This window comes from Diceros bicornis, chromosome 36 (genome assembly GCF_020826845.1).
Source record: "Diceros bicornis minor isolate mBicDic1 chromosome 36, mDicBic1.mat.cur, whole genome shotgun sequence".
In the NCBI taxonomy this organism is placed as follows: Eukaryota; Metazoa; Chordata; class Mammalia; order Perissodactyla; family Rhinocerotidae; genus Diceros; species Diceros bicornis.
Window position 1 is genome coordinate 29,782,504 of NC_080775.1, and position 25,696 is coordinate 29,808,199.

The following is a 25,696-nucleotide window of genomic DNA, read 5'->3' on the forward strand; positions in this document are numbered from 1 at the left end:
ATTACTATGTCATTGGCTCTAAGGTTTTAAACAGCAGCCACCCTGGGGAGTTCAGTTACTTCTACTGTGCAGAAGATTTAACAAGATTGTTTAATAACTGTTGAACAAAAAGATGCGCATACATCACCATTTTAATTTGGCCCAATTTCAGTCTTCTGCGAAGTGCTGTTTAACAAATTTAGAACTGACAGTTCAGTCTGAAGTGTATAAAGAAGTCAGCCGTGAGACGCTTGGGAGCCACGCTAACACTTACAGTTACCCCAAGCATGGAGCAGACACTGTCCTCTGGAGCCGGTGGAGGCAATGGGGCAAACCATAGTGTAGCAGCACTGCTTTAGAAATTCCGGGGTGCTCTCGGGACCTGCTCACAGGGAATACGCTCTATGAGCTCCTGAACCTTTCTAACTCAGGGAAAAAATGCCTCTGCCTTAATCTCACAGTTAAACATTTATTGAGGCAGAAATAAAGAAGAGCCTTGTTTGTATATGAATACTAGAGGAGATAAGAAGCAGTTTTATCAATTTGATACTCTTTGACTCTTATCAGAAATCTGTCTAACTATAGATAACTATTAAAGCTATTTTCTAAGAAATCACGTAACTGAACTGAACTTCAGAGTGGTTTGTATAGAGAATGATTCAGATTTAAATACAGCTCTAAGTAAATATGATACAGTACGTTGCTAGGAAGGGCTAAGGTTTGAGAACTAAAGTTTTCTCTTTTCCTTGCTTCATCATTGATTGAGAAATTTAGAATTCAGTCAACTCTATTACTTTGTCTATGTCTCGTTTATCAGTAAAATGGAAGTACAACTCTAAAGCTTAAAAGGGATATTGTGAAAATTTTAAGATTTTTATAACACTTTAAATTTATAAAAAGAAAAATATTTCTTAATAGATTATAACAGAATGAGTGAATTTTGTTTATAATTTTCAGTAAATGTTTCCTACAAATTCAAGAACAATCATGTATTCTCTCAAGGTAAACAATTTCTTATTTAGAAAAACTTTGTAACAACTTGGTGGTGAAATTGCTTTTATAAAGTATGCATTTCTTTTAGTAAAAGATGATGAATGTGACTCAGATGCAGAAAATGAACAAAACCATGATCCTAATGTTGAAGAGTTCCTACAACAACAAGACACTGCTGTCATTTACCCTGAGGCACCCGAAGAGGACCAGAGGCAGGGCACACCAGAAGCCAGTGGTCATGATGAAAATGGTAAATGGAGCTTCACAGTTTTGTTTTGTCTTCATCTTTAAAGGATTATTGTTTCCGTTACTCTACTATGGGAACCTACTCTACTCTAGGGAACATGATTGAAAACCAAAATTTATTGCAGGTGCCTGTAGAGAGTAATCTCTTTAATCCATGGAACATTGTCCATGATAACAGTATAGTTTTAAATCAGTGGCATCTCATGTGTATAGTGGTAATGCTACTGCATGTGAGATGCTTAGAACAGTGCCTGGACATTGATTTCCATTCACTTACATGGCAGCAAGTAGTACAGATGGGAACTAGGATGAGCCTTACTGCCCCTTGATTCTTTTCCACTATTCTTCCAGCAAGCAAAACATGGTTGTCTGGTTCAAAACATACTAATTTGGTGACAAATGGGTTTTTTTATATCTGCTTTAGTCCACTCTGATATGAACAGCCAGTATAAGAGTGGTAAAATGCAATAATAATGTGTTCATACTCTCCTGAAAAGAATAGGCTGTCGTTCTGCCCTTCCATGCACTAGAAACAGATGAAAATAGCATGCAAATATTCCTATAAGAAATTTTATGTGAGATCTATACCAAAAAGTAGGAAGATTACTTGGAATGTTTAAGGATACTTGAAGTATTAAGATCCTAAATGTTTGTTTTTAATTGAGGTCACATTGGTTTATAACAGTATATAAATTTCAGGTGTACATCATTATATTTCGATTTCTATATAGACTGCATTGTATTCAGCATATTGGCAAATCGAATACAACAATACATTAAAAGGATCACACACCATGATCAAGTGGGATTTATTCCAAGGTTGCAGGGGTGGTTCAACATCTGCAAATCAATCAGTGTGATATACCACATTAAATCTGTTTTGATTTTTCCAGGGTTCCCAGTTTAATGGATAGATTTAGCTTAATATTCAAATAATCAGCTTTTTTTAAGAATTACTTTTAAAGCAGCTTTAGGCTCACAACAAAACTGAGATAGAGGTATGGAGATTTCCCATATATCCCTTGCCCCCACACATGCATAGCCTCCTCCATTATCAACATTACTCACCAGAATGGCACATTTTTTTGCCAAAGATGAACCTATATTGACACATCATAATCACCCAATGTTCATAGTTTCCCTTAGGGTTCAGTCTTGGTGTTGGACATTCTATGGGTTTGGACAAATGTATAATGACATATATCCATCATTATAATATCATACAGAATATTTTACTGCCCTAAAAATCTTCTGAGCTCTACCTGTTCATCTCTCCCCTACCCCCTGGCAACCACTGATATTTTTATGTCTCCATAGTTTTGCCTTTTCCAGAATGTCCTATAGTTGGAATCATACAGTATGTAGCCTTTTCACATTGGCCTCTTTCACTTAGTAATATGCATTTAAGATTCCTCCATGTCTTTTCATGGCTTGATAGCTCATTTCTTTTAAGTGCTGAATAATATTCCATTGTGTGGATGTACCACAGTTTATTTATCCATTCACCTACTGAAGGACGGCTTGGTTGCTTCCAAGTTTTGACAGTTATGAATAAAGCTGCTATGAACATCCATGTGCAGATTTTTGTGTAGACATAAGTTTTCAACTCCTTTGGGTAAATACCAGGACACACGATTGATGGATCATATGGTGAGAGTATGTTTAGTTGTATAAGAAACTGCCAAACTGTCTTCCAAAGTCGCTGTACCACTTTTGCATTCCTGTCAGCAATGAAAGAGAGTTCCTGTTGCTCCACATCCATACTAGCAGTTTTGTTGTCAGTGTTGTGGATTTGGGCCATTCTAATAGGTGTGTAGTGGTATCTTCTTGTTTTGATTTGCATTTCCTGATGGCATATGATGTCATTGTTTCATACTTGTTTGCCATCTGTATATCTTCTTTGGTGAGGTGTCTATTAAGGTCTTTGGGCCATTTTTTAATCGAGTTAATTGATTCCTTATTGTTGATTTTTAAGAGTTCTTTGTATATTTTGGATAACTGTCCTTTATCAGATATGTTTTTTGCAAATATTTTTCCCAGTCTATGGCTTGTCTTCTGATTCTCTTGATATTGTCTTTTGCAGAGCAGAAGTTTTTAATTTTAGTGAACTCCAGCTTATCAATTCTTTCTTTCACTGATTGTGCCTTTGGTGGTGCATCTAAGAAGGCATCACCATACCCAAGATCGTATAGGTTTTCTCCTGTTATCTTCTAGGAGTCTTAGAGTTTTACATTTTACAGTTAGGTCTGTGATCCATTTGGAGTTAATTTTGGTTAAGGATGTAAGGTCTGTGTCTAGATTCGTTTTTTTGCACGTGGATGTCCAGTTCTAAATGTTTGCTGTAAAGACTGTCTTTGGCTCCATTGTATTGCCTTTGCTTCTTTGTCAAAGATCAGTTGACTGTATTTATGGGGATCTATTTCTGGGCTCTCTATTCTGTTCTGTTTGCCCTTTGTCTGTTCTCTCACCAATATCACACAGTCTTGATTACTCTAGCTTTGTAGTAAGTCTTGAAGTCAGGGAGCATCAGTCCTCCAATTTTGTTCTTCACCCTCAATGTTGTGTTGACTATTCTGGGTCTTTTGTCTTTCCGTATAAACTTTAGAATGTTTGTCAATATTCATAAAATAACTCTCTTGGATTTTAATTGAGATTGTATTGAATCTGTAGATCAAGTTGGGAAGAACTGACGTCTTGACAATATTGAGTCTTCCTATCCATGAACATGTAATGTCTCTCCATTTATTTAGTTCTTTTGTTTTGTTCATCAGAGTTTTGTAGTTTTCCTTATATAAACGTCATACAAATTTTGTTAGATTTACACCTAAGTATTTCAGCTGGTTTTTGTTAATTAAATGGTATTATATCAATCAACTTTTAAATTTTTGAGGGAAATTGAGAAGGATGGTATAGAAAACAAAATAGATTCCATTGCAAAGAGTCAACTGACTTTCCTTAAATCAGGAATTAGCTATGAAAAAGAGCATAAACACAACTTTCACTCTAGAATAGAAGGAATATCCTATAACTAAATCATGACAAAGGAAATAGAAGTAGGGTACTCTAGAACTGTTTCCTCCACGTGCCAAAAGGACGCATTTCTGAAAACTATAGATTGTTGTGTCTAGAGGCACTGCATTTCAGCTTAATAATTAGTTTTCTGTTGATCTATTTGCGTATTTGGAAAGTCGGTAGTTACTAGCATTGTAATCCTGTAAGGCCCTACCCTTTCTACTTTCATTTCTCAGTTGTTTTTTTCTCTTAAACAAAATGTGTTAACATCTCACCTGAAGAGGCAGTAGGTTACAATAAATATGAAAGGCAAATAGAAAATTTTAAAGTATGTATGTATATAAATGTGAAATATTTATGTAACAAAAAGGCTTTAAAAAGCCTCAGTGAAAGAAAGTAATGAAAACTAAAGAAATATTCCATTGTGTAGATCAAATAAAGGTAAACCTTGTAAAGTCTGTCGTTACAAATCAACACAGTAAAATCTCATAAAAATTGGGACCTTAAACATTTTGAATTAGTAAAAACGTTTGAATTATAGAGTATGTTTTTAATTCAGGTATTCATTACTTTCAGGTATATAATGTAATTTAACTGCTAACAAAGTATTTCGGAGTAGATATTCTGTCACACCAGCAACATCTATTTACATATAAAAAGTTATTATCTTTAGCAGCTCTTAAGTTTTTAAAGTTTTAGTACATTAAATATGCCCTCCTGCACCTCACAGGTTGTGAACGGGCAGACTTTACTCCAGCAGATTGGATTATCACAAATTCTGAATCAGTGGGGAAAAAAGAAAGGAAATTTTTCAAAGGTTTTATATCAAGTAATATTATCAGTCTGAAATGTTATGCTGCCTGCCAAAGGAAGTTTAGGATACAAAAATTAAAGAATTTTTTTAAGTAAGCATATTCATGGTCACAGATATGTAAAGAAATTATAGATAGATCAAAAAATGGTCAGACATAGGTTGGTTTTTTGTGGTAGTATTGAATTGTTGCCTTAAGTTTATTATAGGAATTCTAAAAAGAAACACTTTTTTCTTATATGACAAGCCTTCATTGCTAAAAAGAGATTTTTTAAAAGACAAAAATCCAATATTTTTCAAAAATAGAAAGAAAAATTTTCCTTTAACTTTTAAACCTGTTCATTCTATACTTGCTTATGTCAGATGTTCAGATTTACTTTTCATTGTGTTATGCGAGTGGCCTAAAAAAATAAATTCATATCTCATATGTGTGAGAAAATTCAGTAGATACTGATTTATGAAAATAATAACTTGCTGTTAAAATATCATGAGCAGCCTGTCATTTTATAAAATTATTAGTATTTTGTCTGTTAATTGAAAGGGTTAATCATGAAGGTGAAGAAGAAAATAGGACGACATAAGAGCAGACAGCTCCATGACGCTGGAGTATAAGCAGCCTGAGTATTGGGAATCCCATTGTGGTTGTACCAGTAATGGAACTCCAACAATGGTGGACTCTGACTTTTGCCATTACGGCCAGCTAAAATCAATAGGATGGACTAGGCAGTCTGGCAAGGACAATGTCCCAAATGTTGATTTCCCACTTGCTGGTGCAAATAGGAAATTCATACTAGACAAAACATAACATGATTTCCAAAAAATTTCCTCATGTGGCCAATCTAATTCCCAAAGAAGTGAGTCATATTAGAGTCATCACCAACAGAAAACTGTCTGGTTCCAGTTAACTTGCTAGCTAATAACAAAAGATACCATCATAAACTTTGGGGGTTTTGGTTATTGGGTTTTATTCATATATTTTATGCATATTTCAATATATTTAACTAGATATGTAGAGTCAGGTGCTCAGTCTGTTATTTTCAGGCTGGTCCTTGAGCGAGACATTTAATCTATATGGACTTGAATTTCAATAAGGGTAATATATGTTTATGAAGCATTTGAAGATTGTTATGAAATTTTCTTTGGTAGTCTGTTTTTCTACAAGAAATTCAAAACGAAGGTAGAGATGATATTTACAATAAGATGTCACTTAGGAACTTATTCCTTTGAAGAAATAAATCAGATATGGAAAACTACTCTTAGTTAAATAATATTAATTGGCAAAGTAGTATTATGTTTTAGGATTGTGAGAGTTAGATGGTTAACTCCAGTTTATCCATAATGCCTTTATTTTCTGAAAGCTATCCTATATTCATCCATATAAAATTGTACAGAAAGTTTGTCAGTGTATTTTAGTACACTGACAAGAAGTGAAGAACCATGCACGGGAGGTCTGTATGGGCCAGGCCTAGATCTGGCTCCTCTTACTCCTTTCCGCCAGGGCACATTCTTTTGGTCTGAACTCATGTGACCCCTCCTAACTGCAAAAGAGTCTGGGAAACATAGTCTGTGTACTACTTACTGTGATGACAATAACTTTATAGTGTCGTTTTCAAAGATTGAACGTTACACAGATGACATTGTTACCAATAGAAAGAGTCTGTTGTGGTGTTCGAGTCCCCTTTAATATTTATACATTTACAAATGTAACCTACATTCTAATTTTACTTTTGTTTTCTTTATCTAATTAACCATACAAAAGAAGGAAAGAATTATGGTTTAATGAAAAGGATACGGGACTTTAAAATGACAGCACACATTTGAATCCTGACTTCATCATTTACTGGCTATGTGACATTTAAGTTATTTAACCTTTCTGAGCCTTACATTTTCTCTTTTATAAAATAGATATGCATATCATTGTATCATTCTGAGAATCAAATATAAAGTGTGTAGCATAATATCTGGCACATAGCATAGGGACTCGGTAGTAGCTTTGGCAATATTTTTTGAATGTTTTACATTTAAAATATATGATCTTTCTTTTTAAATTTATTTATTTTTTATTGAAGTCACATTGGTTTATAACATTATGTAAATTTCACGTGTACATCATTATATTTTGACTTCTGTATACACTATATGATCTTTCTTTTACAGGAACACCAGATGCATTTTCCCAGTTACTCACCTGCCCATATTGCGATAGAGGCTATAAACGCTTTACCTCTCTGAAAGAACACATTAAATATCGCCATGAAAAGAATGAAGATAACTTTAGTTGCTCCCTGTGCAGTTACACCTTTGCATACAGAACCCAACTTGAACGTCACATGACATCACATAAATCAGGAAGAGATCAAGTAAGTGGAATGACTGAGAGGTCACCAACTTTCCAAATTTTGAGAACTCAACCCTCCACGGAAGGCAATATACTTTATACTTAAAAATTAACAGGATGTACTAGACAGTGTCTTATCTGCAGCCTTATAAAAATTAAAGTGACTACTTATTTGAATTATCTGGTCATTTCTGAGTTAAGAAGCACATATGAACATTATTTTAGAGGTAACTTAGTTTTTTTTCTTTTTCGGATAAGATCCCTTTCATCTCGATTTAATTATTTTGCTTATACTATAACAAATATTTCTCTTAAGTTTATAACTAGATTTCAAAATGCATTCTACTAAAATTTTCAGTGTAGGAAAAATAAATATTGTTTACATAAACCACATGACTTAGTACTGACCAAATAGAGAAGAAAGTCAAATAATAATAAAGTTTAATTTTCTGTGAACCAATGACTACTTTATTTATTCTTAGTATAAGCTACCATGTTCTTTTTCCTATAGTAAGGAAAGAGTCTTCTAAGAAGCTAAAGTTTGGATTCTAAATCATTTTTATTCTAAACACTCAATTTTCATATGGTTTATTTTTCTTCTATGTTACTTTGCCTCCATTTCTAAAAGCATAAACCAGGGCTATTCTGTAAGCATAAGTTACATTTAAACTGTTGGCTTTATACTTAAGGATTAAAGTCAAAGAAGCTTTTTCCAGTTGTCCTTCTTTTATAAGGTACTGATAACTATGAATAATCAAATTAATATTGACTTAATTCTAACTTTAAAAATCAAATAAATATTCAACTGCCCAGGGTATGTTAAGAGTATATGTTGTGGTTGGGGCACAGGTCCAGTTTCTGATATCAAAGGAGTATCAATATCTATATTCTTGAATCTGTGAGAACTCTGCCCTATGTGTGTGCCTAATATAAGTCAGATATCCCATAGAGAACAAGTTAAACCTTTTGCTAAGATGATGGCTAAACCAAACAAAAAATTATAACAGAAACAGAATGATTAAACAGCATCAACCTATCTTCTCAGGACTTTGGCGACAATAACAAAATAAAGTGGGAGAGGGTAGCAATCAGGAAGTATCAGACCAAGATTTCCTGGGATAGGTTAGTGGTTAAGTCTGTGAAGGAGCCCTTAAAATGGGAAAGAGCACCAAAGAAGGAAGAAGTTGATACGGAGAAGAAACTGCTGAAGACAAACACCATCTATTTACCATCTGCCCCTATAAGAATCTTGTCAGGGACAATACAGAAGAGTGCCTTTCCGTCTTAGATGCCTGACGTGACCACAGTAGAGACGAGCCTTGGGAAAAGAGCCTATTCATGTGACATTTGGGAAGCAGACCCATCCTGCCACTGCTGCCCCCATAACCTCTCTGTAGCAAAGGCCCTTGTCAGAGGAAAGGATCTCCAAAGGATGGATCGTACGGATGTTTTGTGAAAGCAGGAGATGCCAGTATAAAAACAAATCGTAAGATCTCCAACGAGCGTGAAATGAATATTTCATTTTCATTTCCGCTTTTGTGATGATTTTTCTGATGGGTGCAAAGGTAGTAAGTTTTGTGTATGAAGTGTGTGGTCAGACTAAGATCAGTAAGGAGCTGTGGTATATGTGGGACCAATAATGTGAGGAAATATAATTGGGAGGTCTTGGAAACAACTTAGGTTACAAGGAAGCAAACTAAAGAGTAGAATGTCTATCTTGCTAGCCTTTGAAAATTATGCCACAGCTTAAAGATAAGCATTTCCATGTCTTGTTAATTTATTCATTCAACAAATATTGGAGTTTCTGTTATGTATCCGGCCCTGTTCTCGGTATTAAAGGCACAATAGTGAAAAAGACGAGCAAAGTCCCTGACAGTGGGGGGCATTCGTCAGTAGGTAATAGAAAACACATATAAAATATAAAAACAGGTAGTATTAAGAGGACAGAAAGTGATTAAAACTGTTATTTTTTTTACAAGTTAGAGAAAACTTTCTGAGAATGGGGCGTCTGAACTAAGACCTGAATGAAATGAAGGAGCTAGTCTTGGCATGATTAGGGGAAGGGCATTCCATTAAAAGGGCACAGAGTGAAACATGAAGGGCCTTGAGGCAGAAGCAAGGAACAGCAGGGAGGCCACTGTAAATAAAGGGGAGAAGGATGAGTGAGGCCAGGGATGTGTCGGGGCCAGAGGGTGTAGCCCCTGTACAGGCCGTGATGAAGACTGCTGATTTCATTCTAAAGTGTGATAGGGAAGCCTTTGAAAGATGTGAAATTTTATCTTTATTTTTTTATTCTTAAGGGAACACTGGCTGTTGGGTAGAGAATAGATGAAGAAAAACAGGAATGGAAGCAGGGAGACCATTTAGAGGCTATGGCTATAATCCAGGCCAGAAGTGGGGTGGCTTTAAACCTGGTGGTGGTGACAGACATGACATAATGAGGAATGTTGAATTCAGAATATATTCAGATGGCTTGCTGATGCATTGAGTAAGAGTGTAAGAGAAAGAGAGGAGTCAAGGATTACTCCAAAGTTCAGGGCCTAAGCAATAAATAAATGAGAGTGTTATTTACAAAGATAAACTCTAGAGGAGGAGCTCATTTTCAGGAGAGAAATTAAGAGTTCAGTGTTAATCATGTTAACAGAGAGATGCCCATTGCTTTCTAACTGGCAGTATCAAGGAACCAGTTGGCTATAAGAGTCTAGAAGGTGGGGGGAGAGGTCTAGAGATAGAAATTTGGGAGTTGTCACCATATAGTCAGTATTTAAAACCATGGATTTGGATGAACTAGGGCCTGTACATAGGAAGTACTCATTCTCTTTCCTTGCTATATGGAAGACAAAAGAAGGAGACTCCAGCTAGGGTGAGCATGAAGCAAGTGCTACTTGAGTTAAGCCTTTGAAGGATGGGTAGAAGCTTAACCATCATAATTAAGGGGAAGCATAGCCAAGAAAGAAGGAATAGTATAAACCAAAGCAAGGAGATAGCGAAGAGCAGTATATGTGCAAAAAAACTGAGACTCACTAAGTGACTGAGGCATGGACTTCTTATAGAGAACTGGGGAAGAGCATGCCCGGAAACTCAGGGGCTGTAAACTTGGAATCTATAGACTCAGAATTCATACTGAGGCGTCGTGGAGATCCTTTGGAGATTTATGAGCGGGATTCAATACAATTTAATTCAAGCAGTGCTTTTGTAAGATTAATCTAACAACGCACAATAGATTTGAAATATATGAAAGTGGGGATTTGATAAACCAGACAGAAAGCTATTATGATAATCCATATTTGACTGAAAAAGATGGAACTATTTTTTAAAATCATTAGATTTAAGTACATTTTGGAAATATCAAACATATAAGAGACAGGATGAGGTACTGGAAAAGCCCAGCCTTTTCTTTTCTTTGGGAGACCTTGTTCTTCATTAGTAACTGTGCTTTACACAGATTCCTGAATGTTCTTGACCTCAGTAAGTTAGAGTGCAGACGAGATAATCTCTAGTTCCTCGTAAAGTATATATTATTTTTGCTAAATACTATATTTCTCAGTAAGGTATGATTCTGATACTTTAAATTAGAAAGTGGAGTTTTTGCTCTTTGTCAAAATTCTGTTCCCACTGCCACCCTCCTCTTTGGTAATATTCCAAGCGGCAGATTTCTGTAAGTGCTACAGTTTGAAGGCTTTAAGAAGCAAAATCATCACCAAAACATTCCTGTTAGCAGATTGGATGTTCTTTATCTAAAGCTTTTTTGCTTTATAAATAAAATACCAATTCTTTCTTACAGAGACATGTGACGCAGTCTGGGGGTAATCGCAAATTCAAGTGCACTGAATGTGGAAAAGCTTTCAAATACAAACACCATCTAAAAGAGCACTTAAGAATCCACAGTGGTAAATATTTGTTTTCTTCCTACACCTTTAATATAGCATATATGGTGATAAATATATACTATAACATGTGATCTACACACATGTCAGAAACTCTCTGCTGTTCTTTTAGGATAAAGACTAATCTGGAGAAATTTTCTGATTATAAATGGTATTTTATTGGAGTCTTAATCTTTGACTAGAGTATATCAAGTTAATATAAAAAGACATACTCCAAATTTCCTAATCAGAATATAGCATGTTTTAACAAGAGGTATAACCTAAAAACACTTCAGCTTTCTGATGAATGTTAATTTCGTTGCTTCTTTTGCACAGTTAACAAGGGAATGAAAGAGAGTGTAGAGGTAGGATTCGCACAAGGAAACAAGGAGATGAAGACGTTCTTTACATGAGAGAAGTAGAAATGGAACTCCAGATAGGAAATGGTGAGGGGGGACGTAGAGTCAGCGAGAGGGCAGCATGGGAGAGAGAACTGCAGCGTTAATGAAAACTGAAAAGAAGACTGTGTCCCCTGTCATTTCAGCTTTCTATTCCATGTCATCTTCTAAATCATTGTATTTGTAAATTATAAAATAGTATTATATGATAAAAATATTATGTCTATTTTAGAAACTTATAAACAAAGAGAGCTATATTTGCATTTCTTTAGAGGCTCTACTTGAACAGAACCTATAGAGAAAATAGCATCTTACATTGCACTATGAAATCTATTCATCTCCTGATTAATATTGATGTTATTTTAGATTTAAATAATCTTAATGAAAAAGAACTGTTAGCCAATGAATGTGAAATTATAGATATCTGCACATTGCTTATTTTGTGAAAATTATTGTATTGACATTTGCATTTTACAAACATCATCCTACAAAAAAGTACAGTTAGGTAGCTTTGTGAAGAAGGGTGGTTGGTGATATCTATATTTTATTTTGGAACTGTATTTCTGGAAGTTTTACTGTATTGCTCATTGAGAGCTAAATGTTAAAGTTACCACTTAAAAATGCTCACACCAAGATTCTTACGAAAACATTTACTTATTTTCATATATCATTTCTTTCCAGTTTCTGGAAAGTAGAGGTTGTCTTTTTGTGGCCTGCCACAGGATCGTATTTCTTAGCACCTGTGCAATGGAGCAATTTTAATCGATAATATATTTTTAACAACCTAGCTTCTTACCAGAGATGATTTGAAGTTGTTGATAGAGATATAGCTAATTCAAAAGTTTTAAAAAACGTTGAAATTGGGGTGGAGAAGAAAATAAAAGAAGGCTTATGTAAGAATGATGTACAAAATGAATGTCACATGGTCGTACTGCAGTTGTGTAGGAAGATCTATCAGATCTACAGATGATAAAAATTGGGAAGCATAGATTGTACGAAAGATTAAAGTACAGATCTAGAAACAACAAGTTGATGTTTAATCACAAAATCCTGCATTGATATTCAAAAATCAGTATCAATCAAGTAGTAAGTAGGGAGCTACTGTCTTTAGTAGTACCTACAGAAAAAGGGTTTGGATAGTCAGGAGCTTTATGTAAGTTAACAGTGTGCTGCTGCTTGAACAGCTAATGCAAATGTAGGCCATGTCGTGGAACACAAAACTCCCACTGTACACTGCACTGTCCGTTCATTATGTGTTCATATCTGGCTCATTCTTAAAATTATTTAATATGATGCTTGTATACCTTTAATACAGCAATAAATTTTAATTGAAAATATATAAGAAAAATAAACTTAAGAAAGTAAGACTGGCATGACATAAACATGAAAAAAATGAATACTGTGAAATCCATGCACATCTTAGAGTGGACCACAAATTAGACTATAAGGCTTAGGAAGTAAAAAAACCTACCATCACTAACCAAGACCCAGAGTGTCTGTAAGTAAAAACATCCATTGCTGCAAAAGCGCAAGTCTTCCTGATACAAAGTCCATAGAGAAAGTTGTTCCTTAAGGGCATCATAAAGAAGAAAGAACAAAATACAATTTGTATCATACTCAGAAATATCCTTAAATAGTACAGCAGAGAATGGGAGGGGGTTTTCTTTTTAAAATAAGATTCTTCGATAGAAGCCAGTGATATTTCACCAAAGAGCAATTCAGAAAAAGCATTTCTCCAGGGTGGCCACTGGACACAGTCCAAATATACAGGTGTCTGAGGGCCTAGTTTATTCCAAGGGAAGATTTCCTAGCAGGGCTACGCAGTGTCATCCCAGGACGGGTACCAAGCTCTTTGTTACTGGTTTTGGAAGAGATAAATACAGAAACTGAGAGTAAGCATTTAGAAACTATTATCAAGACAATGCTGTGACAGTTTCATTATATTTTACACAATATTGGTCCACAGTAGATTGGAAATTTAAAACAAAAGATGAAAAAACCAAGTGCTCCTTCACTATAGATAACTTTGAAAGCACTGTTTAGTGTATCTAATAATGGATGAACAGCATATCCTTCAGGAAACCTCTGTTATTTTTTTTCTCTTTTTCTCAGCTGAGTTTTTAATAGGTATTGAGGATCAGGGTCCTCAATTATACTCCCTAAAATTACTTCGATTGTTGCTTTCTTCTGATCCCTTAAAATGAGGCCTGTGCAGAATTCTGTGTGTACCATCCTTTGAGCTCTGCATTGGGAGCTGAGCTATGATGAGAAGGCCACCACACCTCCACTCAGAGGTTAGACAAGAGAGCAACTGCACATGGCCACAGGGGCTACGAGCCTCCCCAGAAAATGACTCGGAGCTTGTTCCATGGCCTTCTAGTAATTTTAGCCTGGAAAAGTTTTACATCAGATGCAAGCAAACACCCACCTCAGCCATTAAAAATAATCTCAGTATTCATAGTACATCTAACTTTGAACGGCACAACTGCAGATGTAGCCTCCAGGTTTTAGTAGTGGCACGCACTAACCTAAGTGGATGAATTAGGTGATGTGCTATAAACTATAAAGTTGTGAAGTTAGAAACTAGGTGTTTTCTAACAAACATAGTGACTTTGGTTTTAGAATAATTGTTCTTCAGACTTTCTTTCTAGCAATGATAAAATATCAGGATAATTCCCAACAATAATAATAATGATAACAAGCCTTTATTGGACACTAAACTATGTACAGCCACATTCTAGTTATTTGTATGCATTAACTCATGTAGTCCTCACAGTAACCCTGTAAGGAGGTGCTACTCTTTCCTCCGTTTTTACTGATGAGAAAATGGAGGCTCAGAGAGCTTAACTAACTTGTCCAAAGTCACTCAGCTAGTACCTAGCAAAGCTGGGGCTCTCTTGTAGGCATCCTGACTCCAAACTCTACCCACTGAGCTCCTCTACCTCCCTGTGTAAAGATGAAAATAATCTATGTTATAGATGCTTATTTTCCTAGTGAGCAAGAGAACCTAGAGAGCAGGAGAACAGCCTGGAGCTCATCTAAAAATGTTATCAAATAATTAAAAATGTTAAAATAGAGATATACTAGAACATATCCCTTGTTTTACCCCCACTGGAAATTTTTATCTGATGCGTTTGGACTATTGAATCATATTTCAGGCATCTCACTGGAAAGATTGATAAACTGGGGAATTTCCAGAGGTGAGTTAACAAGCGGGTGGGGGTTTTGAAAACCATGTCCCATGAGGAATGTTTGAAGGACCTGGATATATTTAACCTACACAGGGAAATTGAAGGATACACATGACAGCGCTTCATCAGTTGAAAGTCTGGCTTGTAGAAGGAAAGTTGGACTTGCTCTGTGTGGATCCAAAGGGCAAACTAGGACTGGGAAGTAGGCGTTCTAACAAGCTGATTTTGGCCTTGTGCTGAACTATCCCAGTAGAAGTGCATTTTAGAAGAATCATTAACATTTATTGAGAGCACCCCAAGAGTTTTGCTATATTATCTCTTATAACTGCTACAACAATCCAGTGAGGATGTATCTACATTTATTTACACACCAAGACACTGAAGCTTGGAAGTTAAGAAAATAGTATGTGACAGCCAGGATCTTAACCCACATCCATGGTCCTCAGCAGAACCAGACTAGACCGTCTTCCGTAGAGCTGTCCAGCCGATAATAGCCTCCTTTTAATGAAGGAGTTTAAGGAGAGACTGGCCAATGTCAAGGATGAGATAAAATGAACTCTTCATTGAGAAGAGGCTGTACTAGAAGGCTTCTTAGATCCCTTCCAATTCTAATATCTAATTCTTCAAATAATCACAGTTCTGAGGAAATGTACCTCACTTTTTTTAAACTTGACAACATTGAAGTTACATTACTAGCAGAGCTTACACTTGACTTTCTCACTGGTTTCATTTTGATTCGTCTTAATTCTTAAAAAGAAAGGAGGAGAGAAAGAGCTTTATTTTGATACTGAGTAGATAAATAAGCATCACTACATTTCATAATTCTACAATTAGCCATCGTTCACCTAAAATACGTTTAATGAGCATCTTTGTGACCTGCAGTGTAATAGGTGCAAGGGGAAAATGGCACACGAGACCCAGAGGTTCCTATCGTTGAAACTGATAGTCTGTAGTTAGGGAACTATAACTATAAATTAAAACTAAAGTGAAAAATCAGGGTTGCATGAAAATATTCCGTTTAGCTCAGTGCGTCTCAAAATTTTCTACCAACATGTCCCTAATGGCCAAGAATAATAAATGCCTTGGACCTTTGGAAGGTCTAAGGAAACACCTTGAAGGAGGTTTCTACACGCAAGAAGCTTGTTTGACATGGTATTTTTTTTCCTAACAATTCACACAAATGTTGGATTTGTGCAACATAGTATGATCTGTGTTTTAATATAAAAATAATATTTTAAATTACCATAACCACTGACACTAAAATTGAAACTCCAAGATGCTTTGCATACGCACTAGAACGTTGCCTTATATCTCCAGGAATACATACATCTCAGTTTAGTAAGCCAAGGCTTATAGCAATACCTTATATTTAAAGTTTTCTTCCCATTGAGAAAGATCTTTTCAAGGAAACCTTATGGATATTGGAAGGATAGACATTCATATTTGTTAAGTCTTATGGGAGATTTTACTTAACTTTTCTTTCCTCTAATATTAATTTCGCCTACAGATGGTAAATAGAGTGAAATATAGAAAATTACATAGGTTTGTGAAACAGGATAAGAGAAAAAATTACTTAAAAGAGTAGGATGTAATTATTTTTGGTATTTGAGAATGATTTGAAGTTGTAAAGGTTAGCGGAAATATTACACACATATGCTGAGATTTCCTTATTCATTAGCACATGTAGTTCCGACGAAGGTTGTACTACTGCTTATAACATCTATGTAGGTTTTGAACTTAAAATGATGATTCTCAATAAAATTATTTCACAAGCATACTTGGTAACCTCTTTTTAATTGATATTGCTTGTTTTAGGGAAAATGTGGATACAAAGACATTTATGGGTATAATTTTTTCTGTTTAGGAGAGAAGCCATATGAATGCCCAAACTGCAAGAAACGTTTTTCCCATTCTGGTTCCTATAGCTCACACATAAGCAGTAAGAAGTGTATCAGCTTGATGCCTGTGAACGGGCGGCCAAGAACGGGACTCAAGACGTCTCAGTGTTCCTCACCATCTCTCTCGGCATCACCAGGCAGTCCCACACGACCACAGATACGGCAAAAGATAGAGAATAAGCCCCTTCAAGAACAACTGTCTGTAAACCAAATTAAAACTGAACCTGTGGATTATGAATTCAAGCCCATAGTGGTTGCTTCAGGAATCAACTGTTCAACCCCTTTACAAAATGGGGTTTTTAGTGGTGGTGGCCCATTACAGGCAACCAGTTCTCCTCAGGGTGTGGTGCAAGCTGTTGTTCTGCCAACAGTTGGTTTGGTGTCTCCCATAAGTATCAATTTAAGTGATATTCAGAATGTACTTAAAGTGGCAGTAGATGGTAATGTAATAAGGCAAGTTTTGGAGAATAATCAAGCCAATCTTGCATCCAAAGAACAAGAAACAATCAGTGCTTCATCCATACAGCAAGGTGGCCATTCTGTTATTTCAGCCATCAGTCTTCCTTTAGTTGATCAAGATGGAACAACCAAAATTATCATTAACTACAGCCTTGAGCAGCCTAGCCAACTTCAGGTTGTTCCTCAAAATTTAAAAAAAGAAAATCCAGTCCCCACAAACAGTTGCAAAAGTGAAAAGTTACCAGAAGATCTTACTGTTAAATCTGAAAAGGACAAAAGCTTTGAAGGAGTGAATGATAGCACTTGCCTTCTGTGTGACGATTGTCCAGGAGATATTAATGCACTTCCAGAATTAAAGCACTATGACCTAAAGCAGCCTGCTCAGCCTCCTCCACTCCCTGCACCAGAAGCTGAGAAGCCTGAGGCCTCTGTTTCCTCGGGTTCTGGAGATGGCAATTTGTCTCCCAGTCAGCCACCTTTAAAGAACCTCTTGTCCCTTCTAAAAGCATATTATGCTTTGAATGCACAACCGAGTGCAGAAGAGCTCTCAAAAATTGCTGATTCGGTAAACCTACCACTGGACGTAGTGAAAAAGTGGTTTGAAAAGATGCAAGCTGGACAGATTTCAGTGCAGTCTTCTGAACCCTCTTCTCCTGAACCAGGCAAAGGAAATATCCCTGCAGAGAATGATGATCAGCCTCAATCTGCAAATGCAGATGAATCCCAGGACAGCACAGTAAATCTACAAAGTCCTCTGAAGATAACTAACTCTCCCGTTTTACCAGTGGGAGCCACCATCAATGGTTCCAGAAGTAGTACGTCATCCCCATCACCTCTAAACCTTTCCTCATCCAGAAATACACAGGGTTACCTGTACACAACAGAAGGTGCACAGGAAGAGCCACAAGTAGAACCTCTTGATCTTTCACTACCAAAGCAACAGGGAGAATTATTGGAAAGGTCAACTATCACTAGTGTTTACCAGAACAGTGTTTATTCTGTCCAGGAAGAACCCTTGAACTTGTCTTGTGCAAAAAAGGAGCCACAAAAGGACAGTTGTGTTACAGACTCAGAACCAGTTGTAAATGTAATCCCACCAAGTGCCAACCCCATAAATATTGCTATACCTACAGTCACTGCCCAGTTACCCACAATCGTGGCCATTGCTGACCAGAACAGTGTTCCATGCTTGCGAGCACTAGCTGCCAATAAGCAGACTATTCTGATTCCCCAAGTGGCTTACACATACTCGACTACCGTCAGCCCTGCAGTCCAGGAACCACCCTTGAAAGTGATCCAGCCAAATGGAAATCAGGTAAAAAAAAAAACAGACTCCCATCCTAGATCTGTTTGGCAAAATGCTGGTTTGATTTATTTCAGTGAATTTTTTCTAATAAAAATCAGTCACTACAGAGCCAAGCAGGTTGTTACATATTGTCATTTTTGAGAGGAAATAGATGAATGTTTGCTTTCACTTTTCGGGCACCATGTCTTCGTTGTTTACTAATCCAAGGTGTAGTTATCAACTGAAGTTCAAAGTGTATTCTGCTGTAAAAAATGACTCATGTCTCAGCTAAAGACTTGGCTATTTGAAGCTAGAAACAGAATAGAAAAGAAAAATTGGAATATTCACTAATTAGATTTCTGTTTTTACAGTTATATTCCCAAAATTAGTAATAGTTTCTGCCTTATGAACATTAATAAATGAAAATATGTCTCCCTTCACAGACGCTTCACACCAGGCAAACTTAGCTATCACTTTTTATGTAACACCTCTGTTTATAAAAGGCTTAAACAAGAATCAAGTATACAAAGAAGTCATCTAGTGAATTTACTGATCATTTTATGAGCTATAAACTAAAATTTTCAGTCATAATTAATATATATGAGGAAATATGGTTGTGAATATGTATATTTATTTTCCTCTTTAACTTTCCCCCCAAATCTGTGATAGTTTTGGATAGAGCCATTTTGTGTGACTGCTGTGTGTCACATTGTCCAGGCTTTCTCTATGTCACTAACCTTGATGTCTCCCCATTTTTTCCATCGATTTCTGATTGAATAAAATGAATACTAGAGATAAATTTTATCTTTTATTCAAATATTTACTATAAATAGGTAACAGCTAAAATAATTACAATATCCTGTTCAAATGTGCATTGCTGCTTTTTTCCCCTTAAATATTGCTACCAATTAGGTTTCCTGTAATTGTGATAACTCTTGAAAGAAACTTTCATATGACCAGTGAATTCATCTAAATTTTTAGTAAGTAGAACACTATGCACGCTGTGAATAATAAAGGAGGAACCACTAGCATTGCTTCAATCACAGACTAGATTACACAGCAGTGAAAGTGGAGTCTGGTTACTTGAGCACCCATTGGCAGCTCACAAATGACCCAGACAAATGCCTGCACCTCTCCCGCCTTACAAAGCCGGAAGAAATGTGAAAAACTTTTGAACTTTGAGAAAATTTGTGGGGTTAGAGGCAGTAGAGTGGAAGACTTTAGAGAAGATACAAGGATCTTAGGGGACCCAGTTTCACTGTAGGCTTCCTGCAGGATTATTCTACCTACACGAGAGCCTCCTGCCCAAAATTATCTCCCTGAGACTGCTGGAAATGTTTTTATTCCACTGAAATTCTCAAGATTCATTTTGACTAGCAAGCATTCTTATTTAAAAATGTAGACCCACCCGCGTTGTTTTTCCATCTTGCTCCTTAGAAAAGTGATAGAGCAAACCTCTCTCTTTTCAAGGAGACCATGCAGGTTAGTTCATAGAACTCTAAAGTTCTGGAAGATACATTTAAAGACCACCTTTAAAAAGAGAGAATCTTAATTTTTGCTTAGTAAAACCCAGAATGAAAAAATGAAGGTAAATGATGCAGGTGGAAATTAGTGATTATTTAGCGAACTCATAAGTTAAAACTTCCTGCAGATTCTCATAAAGTCATGACTCATATGGAACTAAGTAAATTTTGTTACTACACAATTTATGTTCTTTCTTTTGGTGTCCTTTCTTTTTAGTACCAGTGGACCATATATTTTTGTTATAGTTGTGACTGTAATGCCCCCCCACCTTTTGTCTGTATCAACCCCACCTATCATCTAACCCCCTTGGAGCCCTTCTGCAGTGATGAACTGCTTTGGTCAAATTGTTGAAAGTATAAGTCAAAGTAGTTCTTTAACCCATACTTTTATTTATGTCTCCTTTATTTTTTAATTTTAAACTAAATTTTCTTATTCCTTTTTTTCCTTCAGGATGAAAGGCAAGACACTAGCTCAGAAGGAGTATCAAACGTAGAGGATCAGAATGACTCTGATTCTACACCGCCCAAAAAGAAAATGCGAAAGACGGAAAACGGAATGTATGCGTGTGATTTGTGTGATAAGATATTCCAAAAGAGTAGCTCCTTATTGAGACATAAATATGAACACACAGGTATGTCAGTGAACCTGACGGTTTCTGAAAAATGAATCTGTAACCCTTTCCACAACCTGAAGTGCCCTCAAAAGCCTTATGAAGATTTTATTTGCTTCATACCACCATATTATTTCATAGCTGTGTTCTTATTTTGCAGGTAAAAGACCTCACGAGTGTGGAATCTGTAAAAAGGCATTTAAACACAAACATCATTTGATTGAACACATGCGATTACATTCTGGAGAAAAGCCCTATCAATGTGACAAATGTGGAAAGCGTTTCTCACACTCGGGGTCTTATTCTCAACACATGAATCATCGCTACTCCTATTGCAAGAGAGAAGCAGAAGAACGAGACGGCCCGGAGCAGGAGGAGGCAGGAGCGGAAGTCCTGACGAGTGAGCATGGCGGCGCTAGGGCCTCTCCCTCGCAGGGCGACTCTGACGAGAGAGAGAGTTTGACGAGGGAAGAGGATGAAGACAGTGAAAAAGAGGAGGAGGAGGAGGAGGATAAAGAGATGGGAGAACTGCGAGAAGAAAAAGAATGTGAAAAACCACAAGGGGATGAGGAAGAGGAGGAGGAGGAGGAAGAGGCAGAGGAAGAAGAGCTGGAAGAGGCCGAGAATGAGGGAGGAGGAGCAAAAACTGAGGGTCCGATGAGGGAGGATGGAGCTGTAAACCAAGCCAGCGGCTTAGAACACAAAGGAAGCGAGAATAAGGAGCAGGTATCTGAAGAAAAAACAAATGAAGCCTAATCGTTTTTCTAGAAGGAAAAGAAATTCTAATTGGTAATGAAGTTTGTTCTATATTATACATGCTTTTCATGGAAACACAGTAACCTGTATACTGTGATTTCTGTTCACTACTGTGTAAAGTAAAAATTTAAAAAAATATAAAATACAAAAAAAAAAAAACAAAACCACACAAAAAAAAATCCAGGTGTGCCTGAACCTCAGACCCAGTAATTTTTCATGCATTTTTCAAAGTTAGGAAAAGTTTGTAACATGAAGCAGATTAGAAAACTTTAATGACTCAGAAAGCAAAGATTTAACAGGTTAAAGGAAAATGATAAATTAGATAAGCATCTGGCATTGTTTCATTTTATCAGTATTAATTATCACTTTTATGTTGGTTTATTCTTAAGCTGTACAATTGGGAGAAATTTTATATTTTTTATTGGTAAACATATGCTAAATCCGCTTCAGTATTTTATTATGTTTTTTAAAATGTGAGAACTTCTGCACTACAAAATTCCCTTCACAGACAAGTATAATGCAGTTCCAAACCACGCTACCTTTTATAAATTCAGTCTAGAAGGTAGTAATTTCTAATCTTTAGATGTCATAGTAGAGCATATTATCATTTAAAGTGTATTGTTAGCCTTAAGAAAGCAGCTGATAGAAGAACTGAAGTTTCTTACTCATGTGGTTTAAAATGAAGTTCACAAGATTGTCGAGCTCTCATTGCAGGGACTCACAGTGCTCATGCTGGCGAGGACAGCGGAGTCGTCAGAATCAGTGTTTGTAATTGTGTTTGAGTACGTGGTAACAAATATGAAGGATATGACACGAAGCTTTGTATCCCTTGGGCCTTAAGCAAGACCTGTGTGCTGTAAGTGCCATTTATCAGTATTTTCAAGGCTCTAGCCCGCCTTCGTTCAGTGTATGGCCTACAATAACTAGCATTTGTTGATTTGTTTGTTGTATTAAAATTCCAAAATAAAACTTCAAACCACTGACTCTGTCAGAGAAACCGAAACACTGGGACGTTTCATCCTGTATTTCCTCAGTATTCATTTTGTGTTAATTGACTTTCAGAATTTCTCTACAGAAATGAAAGGGAAATTTTCTAATCTGCTTTATCCATGTACTTGCATTTCACACATGGACGCGCCATTGTTATTTGGCTCATAACTATTTCCAAATGTTAGTTATTATGGACCCAGTTTATTAACATTAGCTGATTTTTACCTATCAGTATTATTTTATTTCTTTTAGTTTATAGATCTGTGCAACATTTTTGTACTGTATGTCTTCAAACCTGGCAGTATTAATACCCTTCTTACTGACATATGTACTTTTAGTTTTAGAAAACTTTTATATTTATGTGTCTTATTTTTATATTTCTTTATTTATTACACGGTGTAGTGTATAATACTGTAGTTTGTATTAATACAATAATATATTTTAGTATGAAAATTTGGAAAGTTGATAAGATTTAAAGTAGAGATGCAGTTGGTTCTCTTGCATTGAGATTTGAGTTAACAGTGTTACGTTAACGTTTATACTTGCCTTGGACTGTAGAACAGAATTTAAATGGGAATGTATTAGTTTTACAACTACAATCAAGTCATTTTACCTTTACCCAGTTTTTAATATAAAACTCTTAAATTTTGAAATTCACTGTGTGACTAATAGCATGATGCTCTGCAGTTTTATTAAGAGATTAGCCTAACCATAAAACCCTCATTTCCTTAGTAAGCCAAATTAGGATAACCTTATATAAACAGTGTTGGGAACAACGTTTAACATTTTGTGCCAATTTGTTCCTGTATTCATGTATGTAAGTTACAAATCTGACTCTTCATTTTTAAGTTCCTTGTTACACCATGGTCATTTTCTAGTTTTTTACCAGACTCCCCCATCTCACAATAAAATGCATCAACAAGCCTGACCTGCTGTCATTCTTTTAATCACTATCAAGATTTTCTTTGGAAAACTCTCTGTGAAATGGGATATTACGCTGTAATCCTGCACTTGATTTATCTTGGGCTGAGTTTGGGTAACAAACTAAATGTTTTAGGCATTCATCACTAAATTTTGGATTTTCTTGTGGCTAAACATTTCTAGGAAGGTCAGAGTTGACAACTACAGGCCTCCTCAGAGGTCGCTCCCTCTTCCTGAAACCCCTAACCCCCACTCTTGACCCCATGACTTCTCATCCTCCGGGTCACTTAAGGGAAGCCTGGGTTTGAGATGCCTTTCCTCTGCACTCCCACAGCTCCTGGGCCCTTCTCATCCCAGCTCATATTCCTTTCCCACTGGGAACAGGGACCCTGTCTGCCATAGCCGCTCTCACATCCCCAGTGCCTAGCAGAGTGCAAGAAAATTGTTTGAGTGAAAATATAACTTCCATGTAAACAGTTATGTTTTTACTACTCTTTTGCTTCTAATCCCAGAATATATGTGTTAAATGATTCCAGCAATTTAATAATTTTCTTATTCAGGTCCTATTAAACACTAGACATAATAGACAAATAGTAAATTATTCCTTCTTTTTCTACTACCTTACTGTTCTGATATGAGAGTTTATTTCTGGATGTCTTTCTAGTACTTAACCTCATGGTACTGACACCAGCATTCAAGGCCTGTGGATATGACTGCCTCCAGTAGGAGTGATAGGACCAATCCTAGTAGACTCTCTTTATTTTAGGACCCACTTCCCTTTCTAGGGCCTCACATTCCTAGGTGCTCGTTAACATTGTGCTGCTTCATTTCTTCAGTTACTGAGAACAGCTATCCAATAAACAAATTCACTGTGTAGGGTTAGGAAATAAGAATAAGTAACCCTTTTTAGGAGGCATTCATACTATGATTACCATGTTTGATATCATGGATATATGACTAATAAAGGAATCTAGGCATTATCAGAGAAGTTTTGGAAAGGAAAACAGATGAACCCTTCCCAGTATTCCCTCAAATCACATAACAGCAACAGCAGTGCCATATGTTATTTACTTGTGCCATGCATGGGTGCTTCACTGCTGTTATCAAAATTTTCTCGAAAGCCTTACAAAATATAAATAAAGACCATGTGCCCATGAATACATATGTATTAAGTAGCAGAATAAGGATTTGAACACAGGCCTATCTTACTCTAAGATCCATGCTCTTCACTAGACTGTATCACATCTCATGTAGAAATAGCTTACACTATCTACATTTAAACTCAAGCCTGGCCTTAAAGAATATGAGTAGAAGATGTCAGCAAGACCAATATACGTTTCATAACATGGTGAAAAATAAAAGGAGGGGCGTGAGATTTTTCAGATATGTGTGCATACTTGAAATTAGCCTTGAAAACATAAAAATGTAAACTTAGAGCAGATTTCTCCTCTTAAGATCAATGGGAGGATATATTAGGACAATCAAAATATGGACTTTGTCCCTGAACCTAAAAAAAACCAGAAGCTCCTCTGCTCTAGTGAACAAATACATTCCATTCAATAACAGCAGAACACACATTTTTTCCCAACAACACATGGGACGTTCATGAAAAGAAACCATCTTATGGGCCATAAAACAACTCTCAAATTCAAAAGAATTGCGAAGTGTTTTCTCTGATTACAAAAGAATTAAACTAGAAATAACATATATCTAAAAAATCCCCCCAAATTATTAGAAATTAGACAACACATTTCTAAGTAACCCATGGGTAAAAAGCAAATTATAAAATATGAACAAACAAAAATGCAACATATAAAAACTTGTAGTGTGCAGCAAAAGCAGTACATATAAGAAAATTTATAACATTAAATGCTTATAGAATAGAGGACTCAATCATTTAAGCTTCCATCTTAAGGAACTAGAAAAAGAAGAATAAAATTAAACCCAAACCAAGAAGAAAGGAAGCAATAATAAAAGAAATCAATTGCATAGAAAACAGTAAAACAATAGAGTAAATCAATGAAATCAGAATCTGATTCTTTGAAAAGATTAATAAAATTGATAAACCTCTAGCCAGATAGATCAAAGAAAGGAGACACAAATTACTAATATCAAGAATGAGAGAGGAGATGTTCTTACAGAGCATACAGAATAAAATTATAAAAAAGACATATTATAAACTTCATGCCAAGAAATTTGACAACTTTGATGAAAATGATGCATTTCTTAGAAGACCCAAAATACCAAAACTCACTGAAGAAGAAATAGATAACCTGTATAGTCCAATATCAAAGAAATTTCTAGTTAAAAATCTTCCCACAAAGAAAACTCTAGGCCGAGATAGTTTCACTGGTGAATTCTACCAAACATTTAAGGAAGTTATTGTACCAGTTCTACGCAAATGCATCCAGAAAATAGG

General features: G+C 36.0%; 1 protein-coding gene across 2 annotated transcripts in view; it reads left to right on the forward strand.

The window, feature by feature from the left end:
- The window catches only part of ZEB1 (zinc finger E-box binding homeobox 1), a 170,271-nt gene extending 146,994 nt beyond the window's left edge, over window positions 1–23,277 (forward strand). For both annotated transcript variants that reach the window (XM_058532725.1, XM_058532726.1), the window contains exons 4-9: window positions 1,061–1,222; window positions 7,199–7,401; window positions 11,164–11,269; window positions 16,699–18,506; window positions 20,451–20,631; window positions 20,771–23,277. In XM_058532725.1, coding sequence (XP_058388708.1) covers window positions 1,061–1,222; window positions 7,199–7,401; window positions 11,164–11,269; window positions 16,699–18,506; window positions 20,451–20,631; window positions 20,771–21,366 — 3,056 coding nt within the window. In that variant the 3' untranslated portion in view covers window positions 21,367–23,277. The remainder of the gene's footprint in view (window positions 1–1,060; window positions 1,223–7,198; window positions 7,402–11,163; window positions 11,270–16,698; window positions 18,507–20,450; window positions 20,632–20,770) is intronic.
- Window positions 23,278–25,696: the final 2,419 nt, after the last annotated feature.